This window comes from Pogona vitticeps, chromosome 6, assembly GCF_051106095.1.
Source record: "Pogona vitticeps strain Pit_001003342236 chromosome 6, PviZW2.1, whole genome shotgun sequence".
Lineage (NCBI taxonomy): Eukaryota > Metazoa > Chordata > Lepidosauria > Squamata > Agamidae > Pogona > Pogona vitticeps.
Genome location: NC_135788.1, coordinates 23,891,778 through 23,914,910, shown reverse-complemented (window position 1 = coordinate 23,914,910; position 23,133 = coordinate 23,891,778). Strand labels below are relative to the sequence as shown.

Sequence of the window (23,133 nt, the reverse complement as noted above, 5' to 3'; positions counted from 1 at the left end):
ATTAATGGAAAACAATACGTATAAAAGATAATATAATGAGTCTGTAGAATAATGACTAGGCAAGGTAAGCACACTGAATTCCACTCCTGACTCAAATTACCAAATTTCTCACATGTACAGTTAACCTAAAGGGAAGGGTTGATAGAAGTTCAAAGATGAAGATATCAGGTGACTATCTACTATTTCGACAAATTAGGGTGACTTTGATTGTTGTGGGTTTTTCGGGCTCTTTGTAGATGGGTGATTAGTGTGTCTTGTTGTGGGTGTATTGTTGTGATAAGAAGGAGAGATTATCTGTTACTGTGGTTGATGGGTGTCATTAGCTGGTCTTTTGTGTGTAGTGATCCCCAGTCCTTGTGGCTGGGTAGAGTTCATTGACCTTTTGCACTTGTATTTTTGAGAGCTGGTGACCTACTTTCTTGCTTGTTTTTCACCAAGTTGAAAAGATTATAAAATACAGAGATCTAACACAACTTATTTCACCAAATTGTGACTCTTTCCTCATTCTGCATTAAGGGTGGCTTTCTTTGTACATTATAAACATCGTTTGCTAATTATTCAAATGATGTTACAAGTTACCATTCCAAATTATCCCTTTCAAATTTCTTTATAAGGATAAAGGAGATGGTTGGATTTCTTAGGTAAGTTTGTATGTAATCTATTTAAACTTTCAAAGGCAAATCAAAATCAAAATATAGTGGTGTCCCGCATAGCGATGATAATCCATTCCGAAATAATCGTTGCTATGTGGATTCGTCGCTATGCGGGGCAAAAAAAGCCCAAAGGAACATATTAAAACATGTTTAATGCGTTCCTATGGGCAAAAAACTCACCGTTATGCAGAAATCCTCCATGCGGCCGCCATTTTCGCTGCCCGGTAAGCGAGGAAAGGGTGCAAAAACACAGCGGGCGGCCATTATCTTTACCCGGTGGCCATTTTGGAATCAACGATCAGCTGTTAAAAATCGCTATGCAAAAATCGGTAAGCGAAGCGCTTACCGATCATAACAAAGCAATGTTTTACCATTAGAAACATCGCAATGCAATCGCTTTTGCGATCGCAAAAAGCACATCGCTATGCGGATTCGTAGTTAAACGAATCGCTCGTTATGCAGGGCACCACTGTAATTATATATTTTAGCAAATCAATTAAAGTAACCACTAACTTATTCCCAAATAATGAAGTACCCTTGGAAGTCACTTCTTCCATTTCTTATGTACTGCCATATTATACTATGTATGGGTGAGAAATAAGATTAGGCTGGGGGAAGAGTCGGGGGCTAGACTTCATATAGATCATGTAAGAAATGGACTCCATCATTAGTTTCGAGAAATTGTTAAATGTAGAATTGACATCTTTTGGTTTAATTCAGCATCTGAATGTATTAATTTGAAGATGGACCAGAAGATTTTTACCTGCCGAACATGCAATATGGAGTTCAGAAAGAAACTCCAATTCATTTTGTTCTCACAGATGGTTGTCTAATTTTCTCCTGAATGACTCCAATGTTGGAGCGCTCATCACCTCCCAAGATAATTGGTTGCACTGTTGTACTGCTGTAATAGTTAAGAAGGTTTTTTTTTTTTTGTGAAACTCAGCTTATGTCTGGCTTCCTGTAACTGGAGCCCATCATTGCACGTTCTGCATTCTGGGAAAATTGATAAAGAACAGATCCTCTGTATGAAAGTGTTTCAAGTATTTGAAAAGTACTATCATATCTCCCCTCAGTCTTCTTTTCTCAAGGCTAAAAATGACCAGTCCTTTTGGTCTGTCCTTATCGGGCTTGCTTTCCAGACCCCTGATCATCTATCGTCCTCTGAACTGCTTCTAGTTTGTCAACATCATTCTTAGTATGGTGTCTAGAACTGGAAACAATACTCACAATGAGGCCTAACCAGTGCCAAATAGAGGGGAACTAGTACTTCACATAGCCTGAAGATACAGATAAGCACTTCAGTGTGGTTCAGTGGACTGGACCCACAGATGTTGCATAGGAACCCTAGATTCCGTGCCCTGCCTCCCCCTGCAGGCGCCCATTCAGGGGAGGAGGGACAAAGATGCCTGTTGAAGAGCACCAAAACCAGCCCTGAGCCTTGTGGCACCTCACTTGTTACCAGCACTCTCTGAGTATGATCCTGTAACCAACTGTGTATTTACCTGACAGTTATTCTCTCCAGCCTACAGCTTGCTCATTATGGGGTACTTTGCCAAAGGATTTGTTGAGGTCAAGATATATCATGTCTATAGCATTCCCACCCTCTACCAGGGAGATAAGATTATTCTGGCAGGATTCGTTCATTTCTCATGAACAAATTCAACCTTTACAATTTGCCTAACAGTATTAATTCTTCAGTGGCAAAAACAAAGAAAAAAAATTAAACCTGGGGAATTTTGGCCAATTAAGTGTATAAAGAGGGATTATGTAGTGCAGCTATAATATAGATAAAACTATCCAACTGGACAATATAGCAACCATACACAAATTGTTGCCCTTCTTGTTGTTCAATTTCCTTGCTTAGGTGGGATGATGACAGGCAGGAAAAGTGGACTGGGAAGCTAAAGTAGAGACACATTGAACCAGGAAGGAAACCTGTTTAATCTCATCTTTTTGTGCATATGTGTGATAATAACTCCATAACTTTGTCTTTTTTTAAAAGTACCTTTCCATAACAACAGTTCAGATTTTGCCCTTTAAAAAGTACACCTGTGGAACTGCAGTCTGAAAGATAATTGAGTAAACAGCCTGGGTACCTCAACCATGGAGAACAGAAAACATTGACGTTAATCTTGCTTCCTCTTCTTCTTCCCATATTACATTAAACACACATTAAGTTCCAAAAAGGTACAGAAGTCTCTCCCTCTGATTCAGTCACTCCCGAAGTCAACCGGCAGAACACTAAACATGTAACAAGGAACTAAAGAATTTTTTTTACTGTAAATTACACGTGCACAACCTGATCTGGATTGGAACCAGCATGCACAGGTGAGTGAATTATAGGGTTCCCTTCATCTGTTTTTCATTTTAAAAGGGGAAGGGCTGTTCGTGAGGTTAACAAAGGGAGGTAAACTCTGCCTTAAAATTTCAGTGGAGGATTTGCTCTTCTTTTTTAATTGCTAAGCAAGGAGACTGAATTTTAAAATTAAAAAACAAATAGCAGAGGGGGGGGGAAGGCTTTGACTCCCTCCACTCACCCGTTCCAGTCCCAATATAAACCAGGGCTCGCACACATTTATTTCAGAGTTTTAAAATGTTATCATTAACTGGATGATACATGTTGAACTTAGCATGTAGTTTCACCCCAACATTTCTATTCCAAGATGACTGAAAAAAGGAAATCATTTACACATGCTGGCTGTGACACTCTAATGGCCCAAAATAACACGACAAGAACTAGTGAGATCAGAATATGTAAGGTCAAGTTTCCGCACTGAGATATACTGTGGTTTGTTGCAGGGATGAAGAAAATGTGGCCTTTGAGCTATATGCCACCTTCACAAGACTGTTTCTCAGGCATTTGCTGCACCCATTTATTGCTCCTTTCAACAGAGACACAGCACCTTTTGGATGGTGTTGTTCCAGGGCTGCTTCTTCCAAAAGTGAAGAAGACTGTCCCACAAGAGAGCAGGACAGCCTCAACAGCATCTACCAAATTTTGGTGAGATCAGCAGGAATTGCAAGAGGAACACAGACACAGTACTGCTAGGGGTCCCGTGCAGTTCCTCAACCAGAGGAGGCTTCCAGCTCTTTGTTTATCATTAGCAAATACAACAACAAAAAAGGTTGGGCTCATATAATTCCCATGGGGATGTAACTAGGAGCTTTTACTTCTGTTTCTGATTAAGCATAATTTTAACTATGATATATATTAAAATAAACCAACTGTATAAATAAAAATTTGATGTTGGCTCTTTTTTAATAAACCATGGTTAGGACTAGACACAATAATGGTAAACTCTTGTTGCACAAAAAATTAAGTTAATGTTCCCAGTCTCCTTGTGGCTATATTTCAGGATAAAAAATACAGTGGTGCCCCGCATGACGACAATAATCTGTCCCATTGAAATTGCTGTTTAGCAAAATCGTCATCATGAGAAAACCCTTTCCCTATTGGAATGCATTGAAACCCAGTTTAATGCATTCCAATGGGGAAAATACCTCGTCGTCCAATGAAGATTGCCCATAGGGAAGCCATTTTGCGAGCACCAATCAGCTGTAAAAATGGCTACCCTGCGAAGCATGGGTCCAGAAAACACAGGGCAGCCATTTTGCAAAGCCGACGATCACCAGAAAAAATCGTCGTCTTGCGAACAAACTGTTTGCGAAACACGGACCTAATCGACGTCCAGCGAAAATCCCCCATAGGAATGACTATTTTGCAAATCACTATAGCAATCGCAAAAAGTCATTGTTATGCGGATTCGTCATTCAGTGGGGTCATCGTCTTGCGAGGTACCACTGTAAGAGAAACAAGGGAGCCGGAATTTATCTAAGTGCATTCTCATAGTAATAGATCATAATTTATCATCACAACTTAATGTAACTCAAGTCTCTAATACAATTCAAAGTTTTGTTACTAAATTTATGAACAAGTTTAAAGTGGCATCCCAAAGCAATTTGGAAGCAAATAAAATACATGCGACATGTGCATGAAGATTCCAAAAACTGCTTTGAAAAAGAAAGCTACATGAATATATGACAGGTGAGGATTAGGTGGCATTTGCGTTTACATGTCTTGAAATAAGCAGGACACACATTTCACACACAACTTTTTTGAAGAAGCTGGTTATAAGAAAGCAGACACCCAAAACTGAACTAATATTTAATATGTTTCACAGCAATGTCTCTTGCTATAATTGTTCACATTGTCTGTTATATGAATGCAAATAAGAAGATACTTGTTTTGTGGAATTGTGTTTGTAAGATTCATCAGTAGTAAGCAAATAGCCCCATAGAACTTTAAAGTGTTACACTGACATCATTACTAGTAATTGTTAGGATTACAATGCAAATTCACAAGGACCACCTCAGGACTGGTGGAGGAAATGTTTCCAATCTAGATGAAAACGCACACATTTCTATGATCTTGATGATAACGGGAATGGGAAATAATGTGGTGATCATGAAAGATAGAAGTTAAGAGTACCTTGGAGCTCAGAGTGTAGAAACTTTATTTACTTCCCCTCCACTCTTGAATTCATATTTCCCCTTTACAGAGGTCATTCTTGTTATGTAAACGCATCAGGTATTTAGCACCTTAGTACCTTTCACAGATGCTAATCATAGAGAATTACATGGTTGCTCTGTGATGTGCCCCAGACAAGTAAGCTGAGGCCTCTATAATTTTCACTTTAAAATCACAGCTAAAATAATGTCTCTTCTTATAGGCTATTATGGCCAAACCACTTCGCAAAACATTTGGGTATTGGGGTTAGATCTGGAAAGCAGCTATATTCGCATGGGTAGGCTAAGATATAGATGTTTGCACTAACAGCTACTGCATAACCTGTTCTTAAAACAGAACTCTTTAGAGTAATGTTTCCAGTATTTTGGGCCCCTAGAAGTTCTTCATTTTCCACCCAAATCATCCTTGGCAATCATCCATTCAAATGAGGAATGATGGGAGTTGTAGTTCACCACTGTCTGCTCAAGGGAAAAATCTGTTCTAATGTCACAGAATTTTCTTACAGGACGACCATCTCAAGGCTTTGATCTTTGGGTTAATTTTTTTTCTACAGTATAAGATTTTTGAGAGTTCATAATCTAAAACTTAGAATGACAAACAAATCTCTTCAGAACTCCATAATCTTCTTTCTCCTAAATTCTGACCACAATACATTGCAAGAAAGTTATTAATATAATTTAAAAATATATACACATACAGTATATTATACAGTAGATATAGCAGATATAATTTAATATATCTGTTGTATTTCTCCCTGTAACTTTTTCAGATGAGAAATTGTGGTTGAAAGAGGCCACATCAGTCTAAAGGAAAGATGGGACTTTAGAGGAAAAAATATCAACCCCCTAAACCAATATTACACTAAAACTCCACAGGGAGTACTCAAAGTAATGATGTATAAAGGTACTGTTATCAACGCACAGCTATGTTGTACCACAGCCAGAAAGTACACAATGCAGAAAAATAGTGGAATAAACTATATGTACTAAGGTACATTTGAATAAGGGCAGTAATTAAATGATGTATAGAAAATGAATTTATTTTCCTGTTTCTATGGTATAATATCAAAGGGTACTTCTGATTCTGTAGCCACCAACCTACATACTAAATCACAGTGTCACAAGAAATGTACATCCCTATACATTCTTCCCTCAGCTCTGACATTTCTTTGAGAGTTCAGCAGTGAGAGTGATATGTTACACTGAGACATGCAAGAGGGTCTTTTCTGCTATAGTACTCCACTTGTGGAAAGCCCTCCACTTGAAGGCCCAATTGGCACCAACAATAGTTTTATTTCATAGCCAAATGATGGCTCTTCTTTCAAGCTTCAGAGCCTGATCGATGATTACAGTTTAGGTCTGTCCTACTGGGTTGTTAGTTATACTGTCTGTACCTTGTATTGAGATGGCAAGATACAGGGCAGAATAAAAAAGCAAAGCAAATTGTGCTGCTTATATACCACCGCATAGTGCTTAAAACATTCTCTGGGCGGTATACAATACCTTTTTTAAAAAACCTGCAGGTTATACATTGCCCCCTCCCCACCCCCCAGCAAGCTGTTTACTCAGTTTATTGACCTTGGAAGGCTGGAAGGCTGAGTGTATCTCGAGCCGGCTACCTGGGATTGAACCTGGTCATGAGGAAAGTTTTGACTGCAATTTAATCACTGTGCCACTTTGGTAAATAAAACTAATGAAAATTATTATTGTAAGACAATCCCAGCAATATCCAGTGGTGCACAAATACGACCACTTCATGATCACTAATTATTTCAGTACCATTTAATCACATGTCATTTAATCTTACATCGTGGCTGAATATGGTGGGAAATCTCTCCTCTAGAGTGTTTTCAGGTTAAGCAAGACTGATGAATTAGTTTGTAAATTAAATTAAATGTCAAGAAGTGAGCAGCTCCTTTCCATCAGTAGTGTAAGGATTGTTTTAGCTGTGTACTTAGGGCCCTCATCTGTATTAAGCGTTCCTTGTGTTTTCCAAGAGAGGATCCAGATACCTGGTTCGAAATGGCAGTTGGTGCTTCTGCTGAAGAACTCAAAATGGGGGCTGATGCCCCTGTACTGGAATTTGAAGGATCAGGTGCCTCTATCCGAGCTGAAGGGCTGAGATGGGGTTCCATGCTGTAGGGATTCATTACGAGTCTTTCACCTTAAAATGAGACAGCCACTTGGTATAGTACTTGTGCACCTTTACCTCAGAAACAGCCTGGCTCTTCTCAGAGAACTAAAGAACAACTCTCTCTACTGTGCACTGATGAGCAGAAGAAAAGGTCACATCAGGAATCCTTTCTACGCATAAGGCCTCCCACAAAAAACCACCCCCCCAAAATGCATATTCCTCATGCCAGTTTTGAGTGGTATGTGCAGATTTTATTTAGTTGAAACTTTTTAATCCAAACTTAAAAACTGAATTTTCCAGTGAAATTCTTGAAAAACAGACCAGGCCTCCACATCCATTTGTTTTGTCAATAAAAGAGCAATTAATAGATAAAATCCAGTAGCAAGCCACAACTAGAGTAGGCCCATTGATTCAGTAGGAATCTAGTGAGTCAACACTGAAATAAAGTTAATTCAACAGGTCTAGTCTAGTTATAATTTACTATGGGATATTAACCGATGGCCACGATTGACACAAGATAGATTTATTTTGTTCCACATAATTCTTTACTTGTTATTGTTTGGTTATATAACTTTATTTGATTATGTTTTTGTTGTTTGTATGGACCCAGAACAGTGCTGGCACTAATGAGGTGGTTTATAAATGTCAGAACAGCAGCAGCAACAACAGCATTCAAAAATATCTGGCACAGTCAATCAAAATTATAAAAACATTGACTGGTATTACTGTATATAACAGATCCAAGCTTCAATCAGAAACCTAAATTGTTGTTATTAATATTATTAGGGGGAGGATTTCTATGACATCTCATACTTTTTCTGCAACCTATACTTGAACCCTCAAGCAAGTTTAAACCTGTTTATGAGTAATCTAGAGTTTTTCACCAGATTACACCTAAACATGTCTAAACCGACTGATAAATTCAAACACAGGCTGCAGAAAAAATATGACATGTCACAGAGATCCTCCCCCTTGTTGTTGTTGTTAATAAACAGGCATCCAGAGACAGGGTTGTGAAGAAAATGTTATGTAATCTTCACTTTAGAAAATAGGTTATTAATTTGTTGAGGGAGAGAGAGATTACTTGCTGGAACAGGAGGATTTAGGATTCCTAATTTTAAGAAATAAAAAGTGTTTTCTGTTCAGGCTTACTGAGGAATTATTGCATTTCCTACATGATGGAAGAAAATGTGCCCACAGAAGCCTCAAAAGATTTGAATGTTTACCAAGGAAAAGTAACCAAGGTAATCATAAGCAAAACACATGCAGGGGCAATACAGATTGCCAGTAAATCTGCTGTCCGCCTGCTTTTCTTGGTGAATTCACCCATCCACAAGAACAGTATATGAAGACACATATGAAAATTGAAAATAGTGATTTAAATAATTTAAACAAAACCTAAAGTGAGAAAAAACAAAACAGTCTTGTTCCTAACAATTGTCCTTCAGTGAACCTTCTCCTTTGAGATTATACTGCCTGATAACAGAAACACTATTATTCTGCCCAATCTCAAAACAAACTTAATTATAAACACACAAAGATCACAAGCTGGATTCTCCACATTTACTACTGAATGAGGAAGATTGTGACTATGTTTCTTTATATGAACAATAAAGCCTGAAGACTTAAAGACAATGTAAATCAAGCAATACTTCAGAAATAATGAGGTGTACCTGGTATTAATTACGTTAAAGAATTTGATTATTTGTTTATGTTTGCACAAGTGGTAATTTTCTTTAAATGAGTTTTAGCAAAGGATGAAGAGAAGCAAATGGAAACTATTTTCTGCTTAACTGTTCAGAATTATGATTGGCCTCAGTCCAAGGATCTTCATAGCACAAAAGTTGCATGTCTTCGAGGGGAAGGGGAGAACTTCTTTCAAAATACTCTTTAAAAACTCATTGCCATAGGATGTCATGATGACAACAAGCTCAGTTTCTTAAATGTTTTAGGTAACTTTAGATAATTGTATTTTATAGTTACTGTTACTGCTGGAACTTTTTGCAGCTTCACATGCTGCCTTTAGTAGTTTTGGACGGGAGCAACTTTTCTGGCCTGGGGTGACTGTCAATCTATCCAGAAAGAGGAACCTCTCTGCTTTTCCCTTTCTCTAGAGTCTGTTGATATTTGCTGAAAAGCAGTCATCTTTGTTAGTTTCCTGTTTGATCTGTTCACAACTATAAGTAAAGAAAATGGTTTGTATTCTTTCTCCTACTAAAACCTCAGAGTGAGTTGTTGAGATGGTAAGTGCTATTTGATGAGAAAAAAGAAGAAGGATGGACTAATCTGGGCAATTTGAAGCTATTCTGCTCTGTAAATCTCTGCACTTCTGCTGCGCAGCTAGAGGAACTGAACCAAAAACTCTAAACTCTGCAACAGTTACAGAAAAAAGTACCTTCTATTTCCTTTTTAGCAACCACCTATAACAAAGACAGAGCACAATCCCAGCACATCCAGCAACAAATAGGCTCCCATGTGTGGACACTAATGCTGGGATAGCTATTCAAATCTGGAGCAAAACAAATAACACAGAACGACCCCCAAATGGCTGGAGCCAACAGAGAATGAGATCTCTGAGATATCTCAATTGATGCCATTTAACCTCAGCCCAACTTCTTCAAGTTAGAAAATGATAACGTTCTACAATTAAAGATTGGACTTAAAGTCTATATATAAAAGAAGGTAAAAGAATAAGAAATTCTTAAGAATATGAATAAGAAATAAGGGATTTAATAGAAGAAAGAAAGGAAAACAAGAATATTTTATGGATTCATATTGATACTAAAGTCTAACTGAACCCTTAGGTTGATTTCCTTGCCAAATTATTAATCTCTTTTGCATTTTCTCTACATTTCTTTATATGCCACACAAAAATACTATCCACATTTCCCAATAATCTGTATTCTTTAGCTCAAAGGCCCCATTATTACAGATTTATGCTACACTGGAAGATAAAATGTAGTTTTCATATACAATAATTTGGCAGGATACCTCTGGGATAACTGCCAGCACACCCGTCATAAGTAAGATGACATTTCATTTATCAGTATTCTTTGAAAATAAATGTACCACATGGGGAAAACATAACATATTTGGAAAGCTTTGACTATTTCATGATTTCACAAACTATTGCTGCACAAGAGTGCTTGCTTTATCAAAAGGTCTTATTTGACAAAGGTTTAACATTGTAACTTGCCTCTCTCGCCCACCCATCCCCAACACACAGATAGTATAATTTCTATCCTCAGACCAAAATCTTGCCGTTTTAATTTTTTTCGCCTTGTGGAATGTTTTTAAGTGAAATAAAGTAGGTTTTAATCCCACCCACTCCCACAGATTGTGATGTCTGTGTCCCAAAGGAAATCTCAAGAAAAAAAAAGTGACTAACCAGAGAAAGGAAGCTATTTGAGAAAGATTCCACAATACATTTCCTAGAATTAACACCAGTTTACTTTTCATAGCCTTTAGTTTTTCCATATAAGAGATATCCAAAACATGTACTGCAATGTGAATAGGATTCATAAGGATTGTAAATGCCACTCCAAATGCTGTTACCCTGTTAACATTTATACATCTTACATATACAAAAAAAGTGTATTACTTGAATCATTTTGGATCATGAATATTTTTCAGCCTAAAAGTGCTTGTTGCTGGGCAGTTTTAAAAATAGACACAATCTCAGCATACCATTTTGTATAAAGCACTACTGCTATTAAAAGCACCAAAAATATTTGGAACTTGGTTGGAGAATTTAGTAGAGATAAATACAGCGTGTCTGGACTTACAGAGCTAGGACTGGAATGTCGTCTGATTTTAGGAGATTCCTTCCCAGTAGACGATGTCTTGAAATTAATGCAGGCATTGTTCTCTGAATGGACCCTCTTGACTTGGTTATTTGGCTTCTCAAAGGGATCAAAAGTGCTCTGTGTCCTTTGAACTCTGACTTTTTTGTCTTCTGGAATTGTGTCCAGTGGTTTGATCACAGAATCCATTCCTTGGCAGTTCCGTGTAGACATCTTTGTGACACATATCTAAGAGGAGAAGAAATGGCAATCTGTTATATAAGTTGATGAAGGAACGTTGCTAAGGGCCAAACCCCCTAACGTATAGAGGGGCAGATTGCTTCCAAGTGCCACTGCATCCCTAGAATAGGGTTTAGGAATACATTTGGAAGGGAAAAAAGAACAGGCAGGGAAAGCACATTTCACACTCTCCAGCCTTCCCACTCATCCATATAAAACACACCCAGGGCTTTTAAAAACATGTCCCCCGCTAGACTCCAACAAATACAGTGGGGTCTCTACTTAAGAACATCCCTACTTAAGAACAATTCCACTTAAGAACAGCTCCATTTGCTAAATTTTGCTTCTACTTGAGAACAAAAATCCAGATAAGAACAGGAAAAAAAAACTTTCCTGCTCTTTTTTTAACCTTAGGTCATCTTAGGTTAAAAAAAAGTTCTCCCCCTAGTGGTAGAGTACGTATTAACCAGCTTTGCATTAGTTCCTATGGGAACTAATGCTTCAATGTACGAACGCACCTCTACATAAAAAAAACAGCCACAGTGGATTAATTGGTTTTCAGTCCATTGCTTCAAAATTAGCTTTGTCAGAAGTGCTTTTAACACTGTTCCCTGACCTAAGGGGAAAAAAAAAGAAAAAATCCCCCTCTAGTGGTAGAAGGCGGAATAGCAGCTTCCCATTAGTTTCTATGGACGGAAAAGAGCAGATACGGATTAAATGGTTTTCAATGCATTCCTATGGGAAATGCAGATTCTACATAAGAACTTTTCCACTTGAGAACCACCTTCCAATACGAATTAAGTTCTTAAGTAGAGACCCCACTGTAAAGCAAATACAGTTGAGATGTAACCAGACTGCAATAAGACGTATCTGCTGGTTAGAAGCAGCAGGCAAAGGAAGGATTAAACCATCTTTCCTCTCTCATCTACATATTTCCCCTGTACTCTGTCCCTCAACCTGAATCCCAGTTATATCAAATATGGGCTTGGCATCACAAGTCTGGCAAAAATAACATTTAGTATAAATCTTTACTTTCCTGAAATTCAAAAATAATACATGTTCAACGGTGAAAAAGCGTTCATAATACAGTATACATCCAGAAAGCACACAGGAATAGACTTGTTACTTGGCAGAACCCATACATTACGCAAATAAAAATATCTTGGCAGACAGCTTACAGAAACGTTAGTGGACTAGTATTTAAAACAATGTCACATCACAATGCCTTACATCCAGTCACCGATATCTGCCACAAAGTATTGATTTTTATTTGTTTAAAATTATATTTAAACCCTTAAAAATGCTAGAATTAGATGAGGCCAAATTAAATAAATGATACAAATTAACAGATGCATTATAGTAGTATGCAACATAAAATGTGTTGTATAGCAATGCATACATAGTTGCACAGCTATTGTGCAACGCAGAAATCAACCTGGTAAATTAATATCCAAACCCTGCAATACTGGAATCCAATACACAAACAATCAAGAACATCAGTTCACCACTCTCACCTCTTTACAGTTCTAAGTGGGACTGGGTCATAACATAGGATTCATCAAAAAAAAATTGTATTTTCTGCATAAAGGGAGTATCTGCAAAATCCTAATCCTAAATTTTAAACATTGCTACAGTACAAGAGACAGATGCATATGATGTTCTTCATTTTGCTCATCAGCAAATAAGGAGGGGAAGGTAAAATATTTACATTGCAGATACAGTTTAATTTTGAATATTTTAAAAAGAGACATGACATTACACAGAATATTTCTATAATTAAACTTGCAGTGAATCCTAATTGTAATTTTATTTGAAGAGTTTTTACTCTTCTCTCACAACAAAAATAACATCAGAGAATATTTATTGCTACTGGCTCAGTAATACCAACAGTTTGGGATTAAATATGCTAAGCAGGTCTTATCCTACACATGTGACAAGTAGCTACAATCTAAAATTACCTTCAACCAATTGGCATTACAATGAAGTTTAAACTGAGTCATTACTACAAAAGTCATTTCTACTGAAAGACAATAGAAGTTTTGCAATAGTTTCTGGCTGAAATCCTGTTGGGCATGCCACTGATTAAAGACTTTCTTTAGGAGACATAGAAGGAGCCTCCATGTAGAGTGGAAAGCACTGAGTACACTCAAGCATCCCCTGGGCAATGGCATAGAGCCTGCCAATCCTTCACTTCCAGAAACACTGCACTAGAAACTTGATCATGAGCAAAACAGATGCAATGGTCCATTGAAAATTGTACCTATATTTCATATACATCCATAATTTTAAATTGTGCAGTGCTCTGCTATGAATAAATAAGACTTTGTTTTTCAATTTTTTAGTGCACATGACTTCACGTCATTGTATGCAAACTGTGTACACTATGAAATTGAGAAGAAAATCTTTAATCGCAGGTAATCTGTCACTAACAATGTCATTCCTGTTGCATATGTAGAGACGCACAACAGGATTTCAGCCTCAGAATACCTTTTAAAATGATACATATGGCAAATCGCATTGTCTAGTGATCATATCCACAATAAACAGTAACAAGCTGGAAGCTATACTAAAATCCATTACATAAAACAACCTTTGACTTGATCTTCAGACTTTGTTGCATTTGCATTAAGTATGGGAAGGGACACTAGAAACAACAGGTTACTCACCTGTAATTGTACTTCTTCAAGTAGACCTCTATGAATCACACCCTGGGTAATTCACGCCTGTGCAGAGCCCCGTCAGAAGATTCTAGAGCTTCTTCAGTAGCCAATCCGGTCTTTTCCCCCCACCGGGAGGCTTCTCCGAATGCACTGCACCCAATGGTGGTGGTGGGGGGGGGAGAGATCGGATCGGCTTCTGCCTTTCTTCCCCGCAGCCCGGCTCCTCCCAAAGGGCTGTCCCGATGGTGCCTACAGCAGCAGAGGAGGTGCCCGGTGGGGGAGAAATGCCAGATCGGCTCCTGCCTTCTCCCTCACCAGGCATCTCCTCCGCTGCTGCAAGCACCATCGGGACAGCCCTTTGGGAGCAGCCGGGCGGCGGGGCAGAAAGGCAGGAGCCGATCTGGTCTTTTTCCCCCACTGGGAAGCTTCTCCGAAAGCGCTGCACCCGATGGTGGGGGAGAAAGACCGGATTGGCTCCTGCCTTTCTGCCCCGTCGCCCAGCTGCTCCCAACATTGCTAAGCGAAAAGCGCCCATAGGGAACATTGTTAAACAGAGCGCAAGATTGCTCCGAAAAAGGCATCACTAAGTGAATTCTTCATTAAACGAAGCAATCGTTAAGCGAAGCACCACTGTATCTGGAGATCCATGGACTTGGCCATATGCACCATTAATTGTGTGTACGTTTGAAAATCTTCTGCTGGAGATGGAGGATCAGCATCTGCTAGATCAGATTCAGGAGAAGTCAGCAAGATAGATGATGTCTGTGGTCTGGAGCCCTGTTCAGAATGCTCAACATCATGTCTTGAATCCATGGATTGACAATCAACATCAATGTTGAGGGGTCGCTCCTCAAAGTATTGACGCTGACGTTGAGATGTCAATGTCAAGGGAGCATCCATGGACATCGGTCGGTATCTTCATCTGAGGCTGAACCCACACAAATTAAGTCCCTGTCCTCCAAGGGCTGCGGAGAAGCAATCCCAGGGGGTTTCACCTTCGAAGATTTTGACTTTTTCGGTGGCAAGGGATCTGGAGCTGAAGAGTCATTGATGGACAGCTTTTTTTGTGTGGTCATTTTCAATTTCGAAGACTGAGTTTTTTGCCCGTTTGTCTGCTTAGATGACATTGAGGGGGCATCGGAACAAGATTGCATGGCCAAAGGGAATTGTTTTGCCATCTCTGAGATGGCTTTTTCCATAGCCTTAGCTGTGAGGTAGTTTTACAAGGAGACTGAAGCATGACTATCGCAGCTTGAAGGGATTGTTCCCAAAGCCAAAGCTTAAGCCTAGAAAGGCAACTGCAGAGAACTCCACATTTAAAATTCTTACAGTGAGGGCCCAAGGAGGTTTGGTGAGCTTCACCAAGGCAAAATAAACATTTAGCATGGCTGTCCGAAAGTGGGATTTTATTGTCACAGACCATGCAATGTTTACACGGGCCCAACCAATATATCTTTAGAAAAACAATAATAAGATTTAAATAAAAATAAAAGGAATTGAGATTGAACTCTCTTTCACTTTTAACTCACAGAAGCAAAAAACATGAGGCTCTCAATGCGGTGGTTGAAAGAAACTGCAAGGAGAGCCCTGGCGCCAAGGTACATGTATGGAGGGAGAGGGATCTACACTAATGTGGGTTTTTTTGCTACCGCAGAAACTCTAGAATCTTCCGATGAGGCTCTGCACAGGTGCGGATTACCCAGGGTGTGATTCACAGAGGCCACAAAGAAGAATTGCCTAAATATAATTTATCACTTACCAATGGCAAAAATCAACTGATTATCACAATATGGTACAGTGGTACCTTGCATGGCGATGTTAATCCGTGCAGCAAAAATCGCTGCTAAGCGATTTCGTCGTGATGCGATTTTTAAAAGCCCATAGAAATGCATTAAAACCTGTTTAATGCGTTCCTATGGGCTAAAAACTGACCTTAAAGCGAAGATCCTCCATATGGCGGCCATTTTAGCTGCCTCTTAAGTGAGGAATCGGCGCGAAAACACAGTGGCCGACCTTTTTTTTAACCCAGTGGCCATTTTGGAACCGCCATCAGCTGTTTAAAAATCATCGCTTTGCGATGATCGGTAAGCGATAAAACCCCATAGGAAACATTGCAATGCAATCGCTTTTGCGATCGCAAAAAGTTAATTGCTATGCAGTTTTGTCACTAAACGGAGCGCCTGTTAAGCAAGGCATCACTGTATATGTCAAAGGATAATTGACTCTTTAATGATTATCTATTTTGAACTCTAGGAAAAAAGTTTGATTAATGACATATACTCTGTTTTTATCATATGATCTTGCCCAGTTTCAAAGAGCAAAGTGTTCTGTGCTTTTCTTTATAAGAGAAAAGTGTTCTATTCTTTTCTGCATGATTAAATACATACATATTTTGTTCACATTAAAAAAGAAGGCAACTTTTGACTAAATTCTAATCTGAAAAGGAAAATGGGAAAAATGATATATCCACACTAGCATTTCTTTATTGTACAATAATACTCATGATTTACAATACTATTCTGGAACATTATTTTCTGTGCCTGAAACCACCTCCATATTAATTAGGCTTACTAGCAAATATAAGACTTGAGCATGCACTGTAACATATGAAGGCTATTCAAATCTCTAAAATCTAGTGATTCCATAAAACCCAGTAAAAGTATTTCATTTTGTTTTTTCTATGGAAAATTTAAAAACTTATTTCGTAACTGGACTGCTCTGAGAGCATGTTTTATTTTCTTAAACAAATGAAATCTAATTCAATGAAATTAGTAGACCTGGCATAAGCTTATAGGATCCTTTAGTTCAGAAAAAAAGAAAAAGTAATCTTTTTGAAAGCTAACATAGCTGCACAATTGAAAAACTGACTAATAATTGGTGAGAAAGCCTGAACAGAGTAACTTCTGGGTCAAAAGAATGAACTAAAGTGTGCTGCTTATATTCCTCCCCATAGTGCTTCAAGCACTCTCTGGGCGGTTTACAAGTTAATGATGCAGGCTACACATTGCCCCCCCCCAGCAAGCTGGGTACTCATTTTACCGACCTCGGAAGGATAGAAGGCTGAGTCAACCTTGAGCCGGCTCCCTGGGATTGAACCCCAGGTCATGAGCACAGTTTGGCTGCAGTACAGCGGTTTAACCACTGCGCCACAAGGTACTTTATCTCACCTGAAAGCCATTTAATAGAAATCCAGATCAGTCCTTTGTCTTTAAGCAGAACAGTCACATTAGTATACACAGTGTGTTGAGCCTATGAAAGTTATTTGTTGTAAATTTATCTGAAACAAGTTCATGCCAACACACAGTTGAGTTACTGTCCTTGCATTTTTCTAACACAGAGCACAGGTGTGATTCATACATCATAGTGTACGACTAAGGCCTGGCATATCTACCTTCAGTATTACCTAACTGCTGGATGCCATCTCATGTGCAATTGCTTCTATAGAATAAATCCGTACATTCTACTATAAGCAAGTTAGGCCTGGTCTTCATTTGCAGTAGAATGCAGCAGTACGAGGCAATCCTAAGCCAGCACATGAACCATGTGGTAATCTTTCAGCATTCCGTGAGGCCACACATCATAGAACTATAAAAGTAACTTTAAAGTTTATAAACAATTATACCCTAAAGGAGCGAAAGTACCTCCTCTTAAATTATAATAATAATACAACTTAAGTATGTAATACTGGATGAGAAATTAATTATAAACAACTAATTATTTGTAATTGGTTACTTCGAATATATAAGAATTCCCACACTTAGGGACATAAATGTTGTGGGGACTACACCTTCCAGAAGCTTTTACCATTGTCTATGCTACTCGTATCTAGGACATCTAAGAGTTGTAGTCCAAAAACATCTGTGGAACCATTTTCAGTAATTAAAGACTTCCTACTTCTGTCCTGAGTATTGTTTGACTTCTTTGAATGTTTAATCATGTGGAAGACATCGGATGAAAGAAAAACACCTTTAATTACTGAAAATCTTTGTCATCAGATGACAATACTAAGTCAAACAAGATGTAGGACAGAAAAAGTTTATTTCTCAAACATGTCCTCATGCTAGTGATGTTATCATTCTTCCGCAGGCATAATTTATATAACAGGATTGCAAAAACTGTCTAAAAGCACTTTTATTATGCCCAAAATTCAAGCACATACAGACATGACATGTGAGAAGTGAACACCTGTACTTAATGTGTTTCCTTTTCCTTATCATCTTCTACTTCATAAGTAAGCTTCCACATATAATATTCTTAGAAATGCAGAGCTGGAAGGGACCCTATGCCTAATTGAATTTAGCTCCCGTCAAGGAGGCACAGTGGGGAATCAAACTCCCAACCTCTGGCTCCACAGCCAGATGCCTAAGCCACTGAACTACCCAGTGTAGTAGAAGTTTTAATTCTATATGCACTGAGCATGTAGAATAGGAGTCCAACAAAGAATAGTCAGATGCAATATTCTTTTTCCAGGTAAATAAGTACTGCAGATTAAACGCAGGTGCAATTTGCCAGTTTGAAACTATCGTGATCCTAACAAAACCGCAATACCATTGGAACAGAATATTATTTTTTCTTGGCTAATTTATTCTGATGATGTAAATGACCTACCATAAATAATAGCTAAGAATATTCAGCTACTGATCTAGGTAAACTCAACTGTAAGGAAAAGGTATTTCAGTGTTAACGGTGTAAGGAATGCAAATTGTCTCATTCTCAGTAAAAAAAAGTCTTGGCACATCAAGACTTCTGTATTATCTGAATAGTAAATTACATACAGATCCTTGACACATTGAAATGTCTCATGAAAAAAACTGTCAACTGCTGTGAGAATTTTTGCTCCTGTCAAGAGAGAAAAGACTCAGCAGCTGTTTTTTTTTAAAGGGGAAGAGTGCCTCCTGAGTTTTCTAACACTTTATACAAAAAACGTATCTTGGGTTCATATATATTTTGTGTAAAATTAAAGCATTTTTGTTAAATACAAGGTTTTTATGCAAAATACAGATATGTTTGCACAAAAATCTATTTCAGTGAAGCTTCAGGTGGGAGAAGCTTAATAAATAAGAAGGTAGCATAAAAGCTTTCCCAGTCTCACACAACAGGGAGAGAACTTTTCAAATGTTTTTTTTTAATCTAGGAAAATAAAATAAAGATTACATTCTTATTGAATATGTATTCTATCACCATGACTCAAAACAAGTAGCAGTATGCTATATTTTAAATCTGTTGGTTTTCTACAAGTATTACTTGCTGGTGTTTTAGTGTAACTCTGTATCTGATTTCACTGTATTTTATTTATCTTTTTTAAAGCTTTCAATTGTTCTGAGGTAAATGCTTTTGCCATACAACAGCTTCTGATTTCCTGTGCAATCAGCATGTCTACAGAATCCTATAGCAACCAGTGGGATCTAATCCCAGCTAAATACGCAAAGGATTTCAAAGTAATTAATTATTACCTGATAGGCATGGAGCAACATGAGGCACTGGGAATGTAAAACCCAAAGTTTAATGAATAAATACATAATAGATGTAAAAGAAAGCACAGGTTTTTGTCTTGACAGTTTGGTGTCAAAGTAGTACCTGTAGAGCAATAGTGAATACTACATAGCAATTTTTCAAAACCACCTTGATTTAATACATGGTAGGAAAGCATGCATGGGGAGGTTTTTTTTAGAAGATTAATACATGTACTTCCTATCAGCAGGGCAACTAGCATAGACTTTAAGTCACACATTATACCTATATAAATACTGACTCACTGAAGCAAACAAACTTGTTTTACAATAATAAGGGGGAAGATTTCTATGACATGTCATACTTTTTCTGCAGTTTATGGGTGAGTTTGAACATGTTTATGAGTAATCTGGTAGAAAAGGTCAGATTACTCATAAACATGTTTGAATTTGCTCATGAGTTCAAATGTAGGTTGTAGGTTGCAGAGAAAATGTGAAATGTCATAGAAATGTCCTTCCCATAATAGCCATGTTTTGATAGGCAGCTCTTTTCTATAAATGAGAATATGAAATTTAGAAATAGTAGTGCAGTTTAACTGTGAAGTTAACTGTTAAGTTAAACTTCAAAAGAGTAAGGTTAAGGGCTGTGGGTAATTGGAATCAAAACACAAAATATATAAGAAAAACAAACCAAAACATAAGGCTAAAAATAAATATGTTATAAATCTGCTTGTCCTAAGTGTAAAAGTAGCTGTAAGTATGTTGCTTAGGATAGTAGGTTGTAGGTCTCTTGAATCAGTGAGGATTTTGTGAGTCAATTTCTCAGTAAGTAGAATCCATAGATTCAAATGAGCCTATTTTATTGTTATTTTACTAGAGTATTTATTTATTTAATTAATTTATAACCCACCCATCTAGACTGAAGTCTACTCTGGGCAGCAAACAACAATCCATAAAATAATAACAACATAAAGTAAAACAACAATATTAGTATAATTCAAGACAGCAAGAAATAGATTAGATTAGTGGTCCACAACCTTTTTGGGGCCATGAACCAGCTCGGAGGAGCAAGCTCCATGCGTTGGGGGTGGGGGCACCCCCACACAACTGTGGTGGGCGTCTCACTCTTGTGTGGGTGAGTGTGATACGCTCACGGGGGGGCATGTCACGCATGCGTGTGACCGTGATATGCCCCCCGCACAAGCACGACACACCCACCATGAGCGCAACATGCCCCCCGTGCAAGCACAACACACACACCCCGTGCCTGCATGCGGGGGGGGGCGGAGATCCCTATCCACGACCCAGTTCCGGCAAGCCCACAGACTAGCACTGGGCCGCAGACCAGGGGTTGACAACCCCTGGATTATGACGGGAGGGGGGGCCTGCCTAAAGAGCCAGGTCTTAAGTCTGCTCTTAAAAGCACCCAGCGAGGGAGCCCATACAAATTTCTGAAGGCAGACTGTTTCAGAGGTGAGGTTGCACCATTAGATCAATTTGAATAAATGGAACAACAGTAGTCCCACCCATATCCACAGGTGATCTATTCCAGAATCAATTGCAGATACCTGAAACCGTGGACATGAAGAAACCCATTAAAAAGAATAGGTGAGACCAAAAGGAGGGGGCAGGATAAGAGGTGGAGATATGCACATGCATACCACAGGCTGGGCTGCAGTAGTCGTGACATTGGATAACTGAAACCACAGATACCAACACTGCAGATATGGAGGACAGTTGTGATTTACTCATTAGAGTAGACCCATTTGACTCCATGGAACTTACAGAGGACTTGAGTCACCTAACCCCCACTGATTCTTTGGACCTCCTCAAGTGAGGCTTCCTACACTAAGCAACAGGATTTTAGCTGCTACTTTGGTGTTGATTTCTGTTTTGTTCTGCTGTTCTTGTGTATGCTGAATCAGACCAGTATGGCTATCTCTTTGGAATTAGGGCGGTTTTCTTTTTTTCTCCTAGACATTTGGAGCCAGCTGACTAAAAACTGAAACGAATAAAGAAAAATAAGTATTCTAAGACTGGGACTAAGAGATTCTTTGGACAGTGCTCCATGTCCAGATCTTCACTCTTGAAAATGTAACATTCCTAAATGATAGTTCAGTGTTTCTATCAACAACAGAAATATTTAAAGCATTTACAGTTTTTGTTTGATAGTGACCTAGTTTCAATTTAGCGATCCCAGTGACCACATTTTTTTGGTATCACACACAGATTCGAAGTACGCTATCATCTTTTTCTTATTTTAAGAGCTTAAGAATTGGTCTCCTTGAGACATCGGTAACAATGGGATGATTATTTAAGTGCAGTGGTTTTTAACTCATCATTATGCAGTCTTTCTGTTCCAATCCTCTACTGGAAAGACCTTAAGAAGAAAAATGATAAAGCACCAGGCAGCAAAAAGCTGCTGCCTAAAGGCTGTTGGAAAAAAGAAATATTTTGCTGCAGAAAAGGTTATCTACAACAACCTTTTTTTAAACAGTTGAAAGTTTATCAAATGTCTGAGAACCAAAATGTATCCTAATAATAAAAGCAACTGTTTCACAGCTCATAAAGAAGACTAACCATAAAAACCATATTTCTGACATACTTTATAATTTATGTATCTGTTATTTTTCCAGTAAAATCACATACACCATTAATAGCCAATACACTCTAAAGTTAGTAAGTTAAAATTGCTCACTGAGAAGTAAAGCAATATCTCTCAGCTTTACACATTTTGTAAATCATCAGTCGCTCCATCACAGGACTTGCGTCCCACAATATTAGAAACAGAAAGCTCACCTTGTTCAAGAAGAATGTGTATCAATTTACAGGCATTCTGTTATTATACTTATAATTTGCTCTATGTGATCACATAACAACAATCGAGCAAACCTACTTTGTGTGATCACACATCACAGCTTCTTTCTTTTACTGGTAAATGATACTCAGTTATGCACCCACTTGCATGATGGAATGCAACAAAGTTGCTGCTACACACATCAATTTTCCCAAAAAGATTTTGGCCAGTAGCTTTTAAGAGCATTAAATGGTGCTCATATTATTGTTAGGGAATGGCGCAGGAGGCCAATGGATAAACTCGGGTAGTATGGAATACATCAATGATACTCCCAAATGAGTTGGGGAGAGAGGGGAGGGGATTAGGAGAAATACAAAATGCCCCAAATTATTATTAGCATGCCAAAAGTATGCACAAATGGACGATTCATGGCAGGTTGGATCAGTAGGAAATGGTGCATCACACTTACAAGAAGACATGGGACTTGAGGGGCATTGTATTCTTTGCCATTGTTATGGACACTATCTAGACTACTTTTATGTGGCAGTGGTTGAGAATCACTAAAGTTGCCTGTGTTTCTAAAGAGCTTAGACGGCCATGCTCACACTCAGCTGTCACACATAGTAACTTTAGAAACAGTGTGACCCACGACATCCAGAGTAGCACCTTCAGCAAGGCTTTAAGTACCAATGTTCCACTGGGGATGAAATGGAATTCCACTGCTGCCTCTATTAAGAATGTAGCTGGTAAATTTAGACATGTGCAAGTCACATTGTGTTAGTTAAATGGAGAGCTGGCTGTTCTCAGTGATATCCTCATGACTGATGTGACTTAGTGGCTGATTTGTTTTTAAAATATTCCATATCACATTAAGCTATACACATTTT

General features: G+C 38.4%; 1 protein-coding gene across 5 annotated transcripts in view; it reads right to left on the bottom strand.

Moving 5' to 3' along the window:
- CDK14 (cyclin dependent kinase 14) overlaps positions 1-23,133 on the bottom strand; it is a 302,744-nt gene that overhangs the window by 178,523 nt on the left and 101,088 nt on the right. For all 5 annotated transcript variants that reach the window (XM_073003160.2, XM_073003159.2, XM_073003158.2 and 2 more), the window contains one exon: positions 11,103-11,348. In XM_073003160.2, the coding sequence (XP_072859261.1) occupies positions 11,103-11,348 (246 nt within the window). The remainder of the gene's footprint in view (positions 1-11,102; positions 11,349-23,133) is intronic.